This window comes from Podarcis erhardii (genome assembly GCF_964252035.2).
Source record: "Podarcis erhardii genome assembly, chromosome: 15".
Classification (NCBI taxonomy): Eukaryota; Metazoa; Chordata; class Lepidosauria; order Squamata; family Lacertidae; genus Podarcis; species Podarcis erhardii.
In genome coordinates, this window is record NC_138505.1 from 8,399,243 (window position 1) to 8,415,248 (window position 16,006).

Here is a 16,006-nt window from a genome sequence, read left to right on the forward strand (position 1 = left end):
TCCCCAGCCCTGTCCTGGACACATGTCCCAACCAATCAGGGACTGCGTATTAAACGCACTACTGACCTACCTTTGTTTACGGTTTTTATTTCTACATGGCTTTGGGAAATGTCGTTTGAGAAGTGATGCAAACGTTTTGTCCTTAATCAATGCATAAAAATGGCAAGCCCCTTCATCCACCCGTCTCCTCGCCTTGCAGGAATCGGCGATGGAGCAGTATCAGACACTGGAGCAGGCCCTCGGAGGGCTGGTTTGCACCTTCCAGCGCTACTGCCGGAAGGAAGGCGACCGGCACACACTCAGCAAAGGGGAACTGAAGCAACTCTTGGAAAACGAGATTCCCAGCCTGAAAACCGTAAGTCTCCTTCCATCCCCATTCTCGGTCTCCTGAGCATTATGGGTTGCGGATGGAATTTGTTCCGATCCATTCTCCACATTTTTGCAGCAGTATGCGTGTGTGTGAAAATCCTTATGAAAATTCATCAGAAGTCTGCCTGTTTTGGAGGGGAATTCTGAATGCTACCAATATTTTTTCTGTGAAATGTGTGTTTTGAGGTGCCTGAGACAGTTTCGTGGGGACGCGGGTGGCACTGTGGGTTAAACCACAGAGCCTAGGACTTGCCGATCAGAAGGTCGGCAGTTCAAATCCCCGCGACGGGGTGAGCTCCCGTTGCTCAGTCCCTGCTCCTGCCAACCTAGCAGTTCGAAAGTGCATCAAAGTGCAAGTAGATAAATCGGTACCACTCTGGCGGGAAGATAAATGGCCTTTCCGTGCGCTGCTCTGGTTCGCCAGAAGCGGCTCAGTCATGCTGGCCACATGACCCGGAAGCTGTACACCGGCTCCCTCGGCCAATAAAGCGAGATGAGCACCACAACCCCAGAGTCGGCCACGACTGGACCTAATGGTCAGGGGTCCCTTTACCTTTACCTTTTAGGACAGTTTCGTATATTTCCAAAGTAGCCCTCCAAAGGGGACTTAGTTCATAGCTGGTATATAAATAGTTGTTTATTATTATTATTATTATTATTATTATTATTATTATTATTAGCAGCAGCAGCAGCAGCAGCAGCAGCAGCAACAGCAACAGCAACAGCATCACAATCCTCACAATCATCATTACATCATCACACAGAATAGCTCAGTTGGTAGAAGATGTGGTGTGTGATTTTAAGATTCGTTTATTTGGTTTTACAAATTAAAGTTTTACAGTCACATACCGAACATATAGCATAAAAACAAGATTCCAAGGAATCTCTTGGACTTTCCTCCTCCCCTTTGTGGGTCCTATTGTTAATCGTTTCCTCCTTTCTCTTTTATGATAATCCAAATTTTTTACATTTCCGTTACGTCCAAAATTCACCATTAAACTACAAGTGTTATTCCAGTCCTGTTTACAATGGTTTTTAAGATAAATTATAATTTCCCCCCCCCCCATTCCTTATTAAAATTCTAGTGTTCCTGATTTCTGATTCTTCTGGTCATTTTTGCCAATTTGGCATAATCCATCAACTTGATCTGCCATACTTCTGTGGTAGAGACTTTATCTTCTTTCCATCTCTGGGCCAAGAACATCCGCATAGCCGTGGCCACTTACATAAATAGTATTTTCTGCTCCCTTGGGTTATCAGCACCTAGAATTCCTAAAAGAAAAGCTTCAGGGTTTTGAGAAAAAGTCATTTAAAACTCCCCCCCCAACTCATTATAAGAACATGAGGTTCTTAATCTCAAGGTCGCGGGTTTGAGCCCTATGTAAGGTTAAGAATAATTATAGAATCATAGAATCATAGAGTTGGAAGAAACCACAAGGGCCATTGAGTCCAACCCCCTGCCAAGCAGGAAACACCATCAGAGCACTCCTGACATATGGTTGTCAAGCCTTTGCTTAAAGACCTCCAAAGAAGGATACTCCACCACACTCCTTGGCAGCAAATTCCACTGTCAAACAGCTCTTACTGTTGGCGGCCACCTGAACTGCAACATGACGACAAACTTACATTTCTATGTATATAGGGGGAATATTACAATAATAATAATTCTTTAATGATCCCTCATTCACTGATGGTGATGATTAGGCTGAAAAGGACCCTCAGTCCCCGATCATTTCTCTTCATTCTCAACCATTCCATTTCTTTTCCTTTCTTAGCTTCAAATAAAAGACGGTGCTTTCGAAGAGTTGATGGCATTGCTGGATACAAACAAGGACAACCAAGTGGACTTTGAAGAGTACATCCGCTTCATCGCGGCGGCCTGCACCTTCTTCCACGACTTCTTCCGGGACAGCCCTCCGGTCCAGCCCCGACTGCTATGAAAACCAAGATGGCTCCCCAACTCACCCAGGGTTGCAAAGCAAGTTCTTCACCCCGGTTGGAAAAACTGTGCCAGGAAGTCCCCGTGTCTGTCTCTGAAATCTCAAGACATGTCTTCTTCCTCATCAACTATGTCTTTATTTCATTTGTTACTTAAGTCGAGAAAGCAGTTTTGAGCCTCAAAAAAATGGGGAAATAGAACAAGAAAAAATGGCTTCTGAAAGGATGAAATGAAAAGTAACAGCAACACAGTGGAGCTACGGATCCTTAGCATCTCATACCTCTGAGGGAAAGAGCCTCAAAGTAAAATGTCAAAAAATGTTATACAGTGGTACCTCGGTTTACAAACTTAATCCATTCCAGAAGTCAGTTCTTAAACTGAAACCGTTCTTAAACTGAGGCGCGCTTTCCCTAATGAGGCCCCCCGCCGCCAGTGCCCTTCCATCGTTCGGCTTCCATTCTTAGACTGAGGTAAAGTTCGCAAACCAGAAAACTACTTCCGGTTTTGCGGAGTTCGTAAACTGAATAGTTCGTTAACAGGGCTGTTCATAAACCAGGTTACCACTGTATATTCAAAGGATCATGGGTAACTGCTGTCTTGAACTGTCTCTGAAAACCGAGCTGTGAGAGTGGAAGTTGAATGTGTCAGGAGAAGCTACTAGATACTTTCAGACTTATCAGTCTTAGACATTTATATAATAACAATAATAAGTTTTGTTTTATTTTATTATTTCTATAGCAGACTAGTTGCCCCATTCACTCTGGGCAGCTTCCAGCAAAATACTGTGGTACCTCAGGTTAAGTACTTCATTCGTTCCTTAGGTCCGTACTTAACCTGAAATTGTTCTTAACCTGAAGCACCACTTTAGCTAATGGGGCCTCCTGCTGCCGCTGTGCCACCGCTGCACGATTTCTGTTCTCACCCTGAAGCAAAGTTCTTAACCTGAAGCACTATTTCTGGGTTAGCAGAGTCTGTAACCTGAAGCGTATGTAACCTGAAGCGTATGTAACCCGAGGTACCACTGTCTTAAAAAGCTTAACCTCAGACATTAAAACAAAACCCTCTCTGCCTTCAGATGTCTTCTAAAAGTCAGATAGATGTTTATTTCCTTGACATCTGATGGGAGGGCGTTCCACAGGGCAGGCGCGACTACCAAGAATAAAAATAATTTTACCAGCGGACCTGGTGCATTAAAGACACATTCGTCATCATTTCCCATTGCTTATTCTTTTCTCTTCTTCTGACTTGCCAGCCTTGCTTTCCCTCCCGCTCCTGTTTTCTGGAACTTCTCTGCTGGCCTTTCCAAAGCTGGCATTTCAAGGCCGTTCTTTGCCAGACAGATGGAAAGAATCGGTCTGGGAATTTGGAGAGAGGGCTGTGGGGATGAGTGCAAAAGAGAGGGGCGAGGCAGCAATCACAAAGGCCTTCGCATCCTCACCAGCCTCCCCCCCTAAAAAAAAACACACCCTGGGGAGATCCTTATTGGTCTCTTTCTGGACCCGGTGGGTGTACACTTTTTGCAACCGAAATAAAAGGCTGGATTTGCCGAGGCTTTAAATATGGCTCAAATTGTCACAAGCCCTCATATCCTGCCCTGTAGCTCCTCGATCGCTTCGGTGTTTGGTTGCTGTGGTAAGTCTTGTTTGTTATTTTTACATGCCTAGTCTGTTTTTCCAAAAATATAAAATTTAATTAAATAGAAGAAGGATGATACTGTCTTCCTGAGGCCATCAGTTTCAGCCTGATGTTGTGCAGAGGCTGCCATGACTGACCAGAGTCCAGAGGCAGTTTCAGAAGTGCAGAACTTCCTTGTGGCTTGGGAGTAGTAGCCAAATATGCCCTACTCAGAGTAGACCCACAGGAATCAGTGGTTTTTTTTAGGGTGGTTATCCAACTAAGTTCTACTTAGAGCAGACGCGGTGAAGTTAAGGGACCAAAATTCGCCGTTGAGCTGTAGTCAGTGGTAGCCCTACTCAGAGTAGACCCACTGAAGTTAATCAACACGAAGTTAGGTTTGTTAATTGCAATGGCCCTGAGCAGAATGTGGTTGGATACAACCCCATGCTGATTAATTTCTGTGGGTCTGCTGTGAGGAGGAGTGACACCAGCTGCAACTCAATGTTACGTAAGTCCATTGATTTCAATATGTCCATTTCGGAGCATGAGTCTTGACGTGGGATCTCGCCCACACACAAGAAATCTTGCCCAGATCTTAAAGCTACCAGCCCTGGAAAGGAACTTCAAGTCCCCAGACGTTCTTCAGTGTTACACCAGTATTCGATAGATGTAAGAACAACTGTTTTCATCCAAAGCGGACCTATTTTGCAGAGGTGCAATTTGTTTCTCCACTGTGTGTCATGCACAGCAATCTGCTAGCAGTCGCTGAGGAAATGGGCGTCGTGTCTCTCCACTCCCTTCAGCCAGTCTTACCTCAGGTAGCAACAGAGCAGAACAGCGACTCTACAAGATTCCTATGCAATCCAATATGCTTGCAAAGGGCTGTTATTCAGCAAACAGAAAGGGCCAAACTCTGCATGCACTCAGGTTCCCAGCAGCTAATGGCTGTGGGTTTGTTTTATAGCAGGCAGGGCTTTCTCTCCCCATCCCCAACAGCACTCTGCACATGCTCAGTGAATAAAGGGTGTGGCTGCCTAGGTATCTATCTGCCTGTCTGTCTGTTCATCTATCTATACAGTCGTACCTAGGAAGTCGAACGGAATCTGTTCCGGAAGTCCGTTCGACTTCCGAAACATTCGTAAACTAAAGCCCGGCTTCTGGTTGGCTGCAGGAAACTCCTGCAGCCAATCGGAAGCCGCAGAAGCCCAGTTGGACGTTCGGGTTCCAAAAGAACGTTCCAAAACTGGAACACTCACTTCCAGTTTTTTATCGTTTGGGAGCCAGAACTTTTGACTCCCAAGACATTTGGGAGTCAAATTACGACTGTATAACAGGCCTTTCCTACCAAGAATAGCACTCTGTGCATGCTCAGTTTCCCAGTGGCTAAAGGGTGTGGCACTGATTCTTTCAGAACCTGATAGTTGGTCCTAGCCTTTCATTTCAAATGAGGAGTGTGTCTCTCTCTGGGTGTGACAGCAAATATTCCCCTCACAGAGCTGCAATTGCCAGTTTCACAGGAAGAGAGGTGGATTGACTCTGGAAATTGGGGCTCCGTGTGGAGAATTGGGGTGGGGTTGTCACCTAACTACTTTCAGCACCCCAACAAACGACGTTTCCCAAGATTTTTGTGGTGGTGGGGGGACTACTTAAATAAAGAAGGATGCTTCAAATGCTCAGTACAGATGGGACCTCAGGGGTTTGTGTGTGCAATTCTCAGTGCAATGCTATGTGTGTCTATCGAGCCCTATCTCAGACTACGCATTCAGCTGATCACAAAGTGACTTTTCTCCTTGTGGATCACTATCAGCTAGGTAGCGGGGGGGGGGGACGGGCAGATTCAGCTCAGTTTGTATATAAAGGCAAACAACCTATATGACCCACTCTCTTCAAAATAGCCCCAAAATAGCCAATCTTTGGAAATTCGCACTTCTTTGAATTTTGCTAGGCCGTTCTCCAGCCAAGTAATGTGTACACCCCCCCCCCCAAAAAAGGCATAGATTAGGGGAATGTGTGCCTTAAAATGTGTTAATCCGTGAAAATAGAATGCATTATATTAGGCAAAACGACCTCCAAGGATGTGTCTGTTGGGGGAAATTTTACACTAAGTTGCTGACGAATTTTCGTGAGGGGGAGGAGTGGGGAAAAAAAAGTTCAGGCATCAATTCTTAAAGTTTTTTTAAATGGTTTTTAACTGGGGATCAAGGCAGAAAGCTAATGTTGAAATGTGGAGTGCTGAACTCAGTGGCGTAGCGTGGGTTGTCAGCACCCGGGGCAAGGCAAGTAATTTGCGCCCCCTAACCCGTGGATTTGCCCTAACCCCAGATGTTGCGCCCAGTGCGGCCGGCCCCCCCTGCACCCCCCACGCTACGCCACTGGCTGAACTTAAAGTTGAAAAAATAAGGAACTGAGGGAAACCGAAATGGACTGATTTTCTCATCCCTCAAACGGCCCCTCCCTCCAGGTAGAACCCCCTAGACATGAGGACTGGCCTCTTGACACTTAACTCTAAAAGGTGTGCCAGAACATGCACACAATGTGCCTTCCTCAACTCCTGCCCTCCAAAACCAGTGACTGGCTGGGATGAAGAGGAAGAACCATCAGTTTAGGGGACAGGCGTATCACCTCCACCCGAATAAGTACAGATCCCTTTGTGGAGTACCCCCTCCCATCTGTTTTACTCAAGCCTCCTGTAACTTTGCCACCAAATTCTACTACCGATTCTGATATGATGACTCAGAGTTTCCTCTTTCCTTTTTCTGCCATCTCCGGATTCTGTGGTTGACTAAAGCCGGGTGTGGTCTTCCTCCGGCAAACCTCAGTCTGGAGGCGATGAAAAATAAAAATAAAGACTCTGATGCCATCCACCTCATAAGTTTATTGTTCTAGACAAAGGCTTGCATTAAGCAATAGCGTTAATAAAATAATACAGAACGTAACCCATCGTGTAAAAATCCATAATATAAAAAAGACTTTCCTCAGCGTTAAAACACAGTTTCCCTTCTGCATCTCTGACAGCTGCTGTTCTAATATTACCTTGCCTTTTTAAAATCCAATTTGCCAACCTCCATGATGTAAGAGAGAAAGGTTACCAGAGACCCCAACAGACTGAAATCCAGCTTGACTCCAGATTAAACCTCCAAATCACCACAACAATTTATAGTGATTTTCTTTGACTCCTTTTTCCTGATTCCCCCCCCCCCGCCAGTGCATAAAGGGCCACTCTGTATGTTACAAAGGTCTTATTGTCACTCAAAAGAAACCAAAACATTTCTGCCAGGGTGGGACTGCTTGCTTGTATGTGCAAAGATTTCAGAAAGCGATCTCTTGGGTCTCTCTATACAAGGGACAGGCTAACAGATAATAAGTGATGTCATTCACCTGAGGCGAACCAAAAAGACAAAGTCTGTTTGATTGATGGATCTTGTTGAAGAAGAGTTTGGATTTGATATCCTGCTTTATCACTACCCGAAGGAGTCTCAAAGCGGCCAACATTCTCCTTTCCCTTTCTCCCCCACAACAAACACTCTATGAGGTGAGTGGGGCTGAGAGACTTCAGAGAAGTGTGACTGGCCCAAGGTCACCCAGCAGCTGCATGTGGAGGAGTGGAGACGCGAACCCGGTTCCCCAGATTACGAGGCTACCGCTCTTAACCACTACACCACACTATAGCTTGCAAAAATATGCATTCTGCACCATTTACAAAATTTTAATAAGCGTTCAAATGAGAGCCCCAGATTTCAACAACATAGAGCACTTGAGTAAGTACTTTGCTACCAAATATGTTTAGGGCAGGTTCAATCACCTGCCCTCCGCCGTTGCAACAGAACTTCATCAATGCCCCTATGGTTTTCTGTGCTTTGATTTTCACTGTCTCCATTTGACACTTCCAAGAGAGGGTTTTGCTAAAGAGTACACCCAGGTTTCTAAATGAGCGCATTTGTCCTCTAGCTTGCTGATCTAAGCAGCAAAGGTAAAAAAGGAAAAGGTCAAGGACCCCTGGACGGTTAAGTCCAGTCAAAGGCGACTATGGGGTTGCGGCGATCATCTCACTTTCAGGCCGAGGGAGCCAGTGTTTGTCCACAGACAGCTTTCTGGGTCATGTGGCCAGCATGACTAAATTGCTTCTGGCACAATGGGACACCATGACAGAAACTAGAGCGCATGGAAATGCTGTTTACCTTCCCGCCACAGCAGTACCTATTTATCTACTTGCACTGGTATGCTTTCAAACTGCTAAGTTGGCAGGAGCTCGGGCAGTACAACAAGAGCTCACTCCATTGCGGGGATTCGAACCACCGACCTTCTGATCGGCAAGCCCAAGAGGCTCAGTGGTTTAGACCACAGCGCTACCTAGGACTATGTTTGCCAAAAATCATACTGTTGGTCTTAAATCATCTGCACACATCACAACTGAGATCTTTCTGTCCCTAACTACTGCAGTGGGGAAGTTTGCATTGGCTAAATATGGCACCAAATCGTTAATATAGACGTTAAAAGAGCGGGAGCCAGAATGCAGCCTTGATTCATTCCTTGTGATGCTTTAAAGGCATCAATCGTACCACCATGTAAACATACTCTGACTCTCATTGCTGTATTGCTTCATAGCTCTTGGATCTATAGCAGACATCTGCAGTCGATGTTGGCAATTTGAAATTTCTCCCACCGCCTGATCTCACTTAATTTGAACCCTAGGCCATCAGTTCCCAGAATTTGTCTCTATCCTCTCTTTTCCATTAGAAGAAGTCCCAGTTCCTGCCACTGGGATTTTGTATGTTCAGTTTCTTGTTGAGCAGACTCTTGTATCCCAAACTACTGTACGCTTGATCAAAATCTGCATGGATTCCTCTGATGGATTCTTACGAGAATCCCCAATTGTCTTAGTCAAAACGTTCTTAGCTGCTTTGCATTGACTTGTCAACGACGGATAGACTATAATGCGACTGACAGCACTTGCACCATGCTTCAAATGAGTATATTGACCCTTAGATATGTCTACATGACTCCCATGTTGTTGATGTTGTTTAGTCATTTAGTCGTGTCCGACTCTTTGTGACCCCCTGGACCAGAGCACGCCAGGCACTCCTGTCTTCCACTGCCTCCCGCAGTTTGGTCAAACTCATGCTGGTAGCTTCGAGACCACTGTCCAACCATCTCGTCCCCTGTCGTCCCCTTCTCCTTGTGCCCTCCATCTTTCCCAACATCAGGGTCTTTTCCAGGGAGTCTTCTCTTCTCATGAGGTGGCCAAAGTCTTGGAGCCTCAGCTTCAGGATCTGTCCTTCCAGTGAGCACTCAGGGCTGATTTCCGTCAGAATGGATAGGTTTTATCTTCTTGCAGTCCATGGGACTCTCAAGAATCTCCTCCAATATATAAATTATGTTGCAATACAAATTCCAGCCATTTGGGGCTCAGAACTACAATTCCCAGAGTTCCCTGGGAAGAAAAGAGATTGCTTGTCAAACCACTCTGGGAATTGAAGTTCTGGGAGGGAAGTTCTGGGTCTCCTAACAATGCTCAGCACCCATAACAATCTGCAGCTCCCAGAATTCCTTGGGGCAAGCCAGGAGTGTTTAAAGTGGTATCGTAGTGATTTAAATATCTGGTGCAAACGTAGCCTTAGTGTTGCCTTTGCAGAAGGGAGGAGGAGGAGGAGGAGCAGGATGGGGACAAAGGCGGAATTAGTTGGCTCCGCCTCTCCTTGGCCCTGGCTCCACCTCCCATTGGCGTCCCTGTTTTCTGCGCAGCCAGTCTCAATGGCCGGCTTTCTCATTCCCAACCCGCTCTTCTGCCACTGCCAGGTTCCGAGAGCATCCGAAAATGGCGAGTCCCCTGGAAAAGGCCCTGGAGGTGATGGTCACAACTTTCCACAACTACTCCGGCAAGGAAGGAGACAAGTTCAAGCTGAACAAAGCAGAGCTGAAGGAGTTGCTCTTGAAGGAGCTGCCTGGGTTCCTCGGGGTAAGTCAAAGGAGGGGACCTCGATGGAGGAGAACATCTCCTTCTCAAGAAGGTCCCCTGCATTTCCAGGGAAGGCTGCAGTAGAAACCCTTCCTGGTATCCTGGAGAGCTACTGGACCATGAGAACTAGAAACTTACATTATTTTTCAGGGAAGGGTGGCAGCTCAGTGGTAGAACATCTGCTTTGTGTGCAGAAGGTTTGATCCCTGCCATCTCCAGGTAGAGCTGCAACAGAATCTTTTCCTGAAACTCTGGAGACACACTGCCCTTTATTCTGAACCATGGGGACTCGAATCTCTGGGTGATCCCTGATTGGTTGGGACGTGTGCCCAGGACAAGGGTGGGGAGCTTGTGGCCCTCCAGATGGACTACAACTCTCATCATCTCTGACTGATGGGTGATGGGGCTGATGGGAGCTGGAATTATTATTATTATTATTATTATTATTATTATTATTATTATTATTATTATATTTTTATTTATACCCCGCCATCCCCAGCCAAGGCCAGGCTCAGGGCGGCTAACAAGCAATAATAAAAACAAGTTGAACGAATACAACTTAAAAACAAAATTAAAATACAACAATTAAAATATTGAAACATTAAAATATTAAAATGCAGCCTCATCACAGGAGGAGAAAGGAAAAAGAAAAAAGAAAGAGGGGGAAGAGAATCAAACTGGCTCCAAGCCAATGGCCAGGTGGAACACCTCTGTCTTACAGGCCCTGCGGAAAGAAATCAGATCCTGCAGGGCCCTGGTCTCATGAGGCAGAGCGTTCCACCAGGCCGGAGCCAGTGCTGAAAAGGCCCTGGCTCTGGTTGAGGCTAATCTGACTTCCTTAGGGCCCGGGACCACTAGGGTGTTGGTATTTATGGACCTTGATGTCCTCCGTGGGGCATACCAGGAGAGGCGGTCCCGTAGGTACGAGGGTCCTAGGCCGTGAAGGGCTTTAAAAGTCAAAACCAGCACCTTAAATCTGACCCTGTACTCCACTGGGAGCCAGTGCAGCTGGAAAAGCACTGGGTGAATATGCTCCCATGGCAGAGACCCCGTGAAGAGCCTTGCTGCAGCATTCTGCACCCGCTGGAGTTTCTGGGACAGTTTCAAGGGCAGCCCCACGTAGAGTGAATTACAGTAGTCAAGCCTGGAGGTGACCGTCACATGGATCATGAATACAGCAACATCTAGTAGGCCCACAGACTCCCTATCCCTGAACTAGACCTCCCTATGCCTTTCCGACCTCTATCCCAATTGCGTCTTCTAATGCAGAGCTATGGGCTCTCCAGTTGCTGTTGGACCACAGCTCCCAGCATCCCTGACCATCAGCCATTGCCTGCTGAGGCTGATGGGAGCTGAAGTCCAACCACATCTGGAGGGCCACAGGCTCCCCATTCCTGCTTCACATCTCTGTGTGTGCATTTAATGGGTGATCCCGGATTGGTTGGGACATGTGTCCGGGACTGGGGTGCGGGACCCTATGGCCCTCCAGATATGGCCAGGGATCCAGCTCCCTTCATCCCTGACCATTCTGGCTGGGGCTGACGTGAGCTGGAGTCTGGAAAGCCACAGGCTCCCCGTCCCTGGGCAAGACCAAACTGGCAGATGGGTGTGCCTTGCGCTCCAGGCCATTGGAGCAGTCTGGTGGCTATGAGTGTCCATCGTCCTCCATCCATGTGCAGGCTATACAAAAGCCCAACGGGGAAGCAGGGCGCATAAGCAAGGCAGAGAGACAGATGTAATTGAAAGGTGTGCCTTTCAGCAACCCTTTACCAAGGCAGCAGATGGCACTACTTACCGTATTTTTCATTCCATAAGACGCACCAGACCATAAGACGCACCTAGTTTTTGGAGGAGGAAAACAAGAAAAAAAATATTCTGAATCCCATAAACCAGAACAGCAAGAGGGATCTGGCTTCTGGGATAGCCTCTTGCTGTCCTGGCTTATGGGATAGCCGTGCGAAGCCTCTTCCGGGCAGCGGGAGGGAGGCTCCCCCAAGAGCCGTACTCCCTTTAAAGAGCCCCGTGGAGTGTGTGTGCGGCTCTTGGGGGCTTTTTCCCGAGGAGGGAGAAGGGCAGCCCTTCTCCCTCCTCGGGGAAAAGCCCCCAAGAGCCTCACACTCGCTCCACGGGGCTCTTTAAAGGGAGCGCTGAGCAGAGCCTCCCGCCTGCATTCGCTCCATAAGACGCACACACATTTCCCCTTACTTTTTAGGAGGGGAAAATGCATCTTATAGAGAGAAAAATATGGTACCTCAATAATTAAAAACACGTACATGCAAAAAGGTTAGACCTTCTCTGGATCCTAGCCTCTGGGGCTAGAAGAAGCCCAGAGTGGCTGGGGCAACAGGGAACTACCCCGCAATGCTTACTACTGAATCGGAATGAATGTCAATTGGGTTTTCTGCAAATCGGCATTCGTTCCGATTCAGCAATAAACAGCCGGTTTCCCCTGCGAAGCTGGTGAGGCAAAAGCTCTCGCACAACGCACCAGGGGTGAGACAGCCCCCGTTCCTTCCCAGCCGCGTTGTGGCAACCCCAGATCTCTTTTTAAACCTCCCCCACCAATGAAATCCAACCTCCCTCCCGCAGAAAAAGAAGGACGAGACGAATTTCCAGAGGATCATGAGCAACTTAGACAACAACAAGGACAACGAGGTGGACTTCCAAGAGTACGCCGTCTTCCTGGCCTGCGTGGCCATGATGTGCAACGATTTCTTCCAGGGCTATCCCGACAAGATGCCCAGGGGCAAGTGATCGGGGGGGGGGGGCAGAATCAAGGGCAATTGTGGTGTCTGTGCAGGCCGGAGACCTGAGAGCTCAGCCTCGCGCCTGTTCTCTCCTTCTCCCTCACAAAGGCCCCATCGACGACGCCTCTCTGATCTGGAGGCTCTGCCGTGATGGAGATTATTCCACGCCTCTTTCTCTTTCCACAATAAAGTTTGCTTTAAAACTTCATTGGGTTTGTTTCATTGCTGCCGCCTTCTTATTTCGGAGGGGGAGAAGGGAGGCAAGATTAGAAGCACAGACTCATACAATGACATAGTTGAGAAAGACCCTGAGGGTTTTCTTGTTGGCTATTTTGCAGATTAGTTGCACTGCAGAAGGCGTGCTGGGGAGACCACACATTCCAGAAACGCAAAAATAACTTTTGCTAGGTTTTAATCACAAAAACAAAAACTCCTTTTACACTAAATTACAATATATCAGGGGACGCGGGTGGCGCTGTGGGTTAAACCACAGAGCCTAGGACTTGCCGATCAGAAGGTCGGCAGTTCGAATCCCCGCGACGGGGTGAGCTCCCGTTGCTCGGTCCCTGCTCCTGCCAACCCAGCAGTTCGAAAGCACATTGAAGTGCAAGGAGATAAATAGGTACTGCTCCATCGGGAAGGTAAACGGCGTTTCCGTGTGCTGATCTGGTTTGCCAGAAGCGGCTTAGTCCTGCTGGCCACATGACCCGGAAGCTGTACACCGGCTCCCTCAGCCAATAAAGCGAGATGAGCGCCACAACCCCAGAGTCAGCCACAACTGGACCTAATGGTCAGGGGACCCTTTACCTTTTTACAATATATCAATAAGCATGACCCATCCACCAGGGCACTGAGAGAGCTACTTGCTGCTCTTTATATACTATACCCAACAGCTTAATCAACATAAGTTAACAGCACCTGCTATACTGCTTCACAGCTGTAAAACTTGATTACATTATTCGTTCTGGCCTTTAAAGAAATACACATCTTGTGGAACAATAATGAACCTTCAGATTTAAAGAGACCATTCAACACTTCTAGTCGAATCACCTTGCAATGCAGGAATAGACAGCTGTCCCTTACGGGGATCGAACCTACAGCTGTGGCATTATCAACACCATGCTCTAGCCAACTATGTATCCTAGGCCCTCATTGGCTATCTGCCATAGCTCTGCTGTAGCTGAGTTTCCTGCATTGCAGGGGGTTGGACTAGATGACCCTTGGGTCCCTTCCAGCTCTAAGATTCTATGATTCTATGAATGTTTCCGTTGCATCATTCTAGGGCCAGGGGAACAAGTGGTATGGACGACCTCAGAAGGTGGTGGGCTCTCCTTCGTGGGATGCTTTTAAATAGAGGTTGGATGCTGTGATAGGAATTTTGGGGACTTAGAGATATGTTAAATATTCATAAGTGTACCAACCAAGCACGTACATAGATCAACACAGGAAGACCGACCTGAAACCATTTTGATTCCCAAACTGAGCAGATGTTTTCTCTAAAAGGTCAAAGGAAAATGGAAAAGCCTCCCCGTTGTCTTTTCCTTCACAAATCATGTCTTAAGGGCACATTTGACTCAGGAACTAAGTATTTATCATTACAAAAGACTGGCCAGGCTCCCAGGCAATCCAATCAAGTGACCATTAAACAGGTAACCTGGCAGACAGGAGGTAAGCAAAGCACTCAGATTTCTGCTGTAGACCGCCCTTTCTGTGATGTAGGTATGATGTATCTGGGGTGGTGGTCTTGAGCTACACCCCTTCTGTGATGTATGTATGATGTCTAGAGGGGTGGTCTTGAGCTTCTTAAGCTGAGATTCACGCATTGCACGGGGTTGGACTAGATGAACCTTGTGGGTCCCTTCCAAGTCTACAATTCTATGATTCTGCTACTTTTCAGCCCAAGGGCCTTCCCGGGACCACATGCCAGAAGCAAAAGAGGGTGGAGCAGCCATGGAGCAGGCTATTGACGGCTACTAACCATGATTTTGAAAAACCAGCATTTCCTTGATATATCAGTCAGCAGCCTTGCCAAAAAAGCTCAACAACTTTGGGCAAAACTAAAATATTTCACTGTTTGAATTATGGCAGCCCTAGAACATCAGTTGCCAGAAACCACAGTGTTAGGATCAAGCCAGCAGTAAATCACACAAAGCAAGGGGAGTTAACTCTTTATTAGAAAAAAACAGGATTTGCACAAGGATGTCAGACCTAGTGAGCACAGCGAATGCTCATCGGTAGGTCTTGCGCCTATGAAGCAGTTGCAGAGATTGAATGTCCCTGCTTTAACACAGCTACCGAAGTCCCCGTTTCTCCAGGCATAGGACCTAACTTCTAGGGTCGAGGTCTCTTTGCTCCCCCCAATAAAATATTTGAGGGGGTTTTTTCTCCTTGAAATTTTTTGGGGGCCCTAAGCTATAGCTTGTTTAGCTTATATGTAAATCCAGCACTGCTCCGCACGCTATGCTGAGCGATAGCAAGATCCCAGCAGGCTCCAGGCAGTCTTCCAGGGTTTGTGCTCCTTTGAAGAACTGAGACATGGCGGAGACCGGTGTAGCTTTAAGAAATATGGTTTATTCACCTATTTGCACCTTCAGTCTGCATGGAGGGAGTCCAGATCTTTCAGTATGGTCGTTTCATGAGGGGTTTGTCCCCCGCAGCACTGCAAGCAACCTTCAGCCAGCCTGCCAAAGATGGATCCCAGTCTTCCTTCTTCTTTCCGAAAACACCTCTTTTCCTGTCACCTCACACCCAGTTACCTTGGCAACCTTCCAACCCCCCCCCCCCTCTCTGTTCACACCTCAGGACCATGGTAGAAGAACAGTTCTCTTGCATTGTGCCCTCAATGGCCCTGCATTGTTTCTTAATGGCCCTGGCTTGGGCAGGTCGTTTATTTTATTTTATTTTTTTGCAGAGGCTAGCCCACGAATTCCTCTGCAGCTGGTGTTTCTCCCTTCACATCCCAAATCATCAAAACCCCACCATTTATTAATTGATAGGGTTTAGTGGGGGGGGGAGTGTGCAAAACAGGGGCGTGACCCTGGGGAGGTTTCTGAGGGCCGGGCTAAGAGCCTCAGAGGGCCGCATTTGACGTGCTGGCTTCAGGTGTAGTCAGCTTCAGGAAATCATTTCTGGAACTTACAGCGGCCATAAAGAGACAAAAGTGGTTATTAAGCTAATGCAGATAATATGTTGAGCATATGAGAAGCAGGGCTTTGAGGGGGCGTGGCCTGTGTTTAAGGGGCATGGCCTGGGGAAAGTTACAAGGGCCAGACAGAGCGGCCTAGAGGGCCATACACCACAATGAAAGAAATTTAAAGATTATTTAGCTAAATGTTGTAATATAAGATAAGCAGAAGCTACTTGAATTTATCAATTTGG

General features: G+C 47.2%; 2 protein-coding genes across 2 annotated transcripts; both read left to right on the top strand.

Annotated features, from left to right (window-relative positions):
* Window positions 1–208: 208 nt before the first annotated feature.
* Window positions 209–3,503, top strand: LOC309330074 (protein S100-A3-like; the record flags this gene model as incomplete). Its single annotated transcript, XM_081841498.1, has 2 exons — window positions 209–355; window positions 2,145–3,503. The coding sequence occupies 2 exons, from the start codon at window positions 209–211 to the stop codon at window positions 2,307–2,309; spliced, it is 312 nt and encodes a 103-aa protein (XP_081697624.1). The 3' UTR covers window positions 2,310–3,503.
* Window positions 3,504–3,852: 349 nt separating this feature from the next.
* LOC309330056 (protein S100-A4-like) lies at window positions 3,853–12,836 on the top strand. The gene is given in 4 exon segments (XM_081841467.1): window positions 3,853–3,903; window positions 3,909–3,940; window positions 9,722–9,881; window positions 12,471–12,836. Coding segments are annotated over 4 exon segments (393 nt in total). The 5' UTR covers window positions 3,853–3,867; the 3' UTR covers window positions 12,636–12,836.
* Window positions 12,837–16,006: the final 3,170 nt, after the last annotated feature.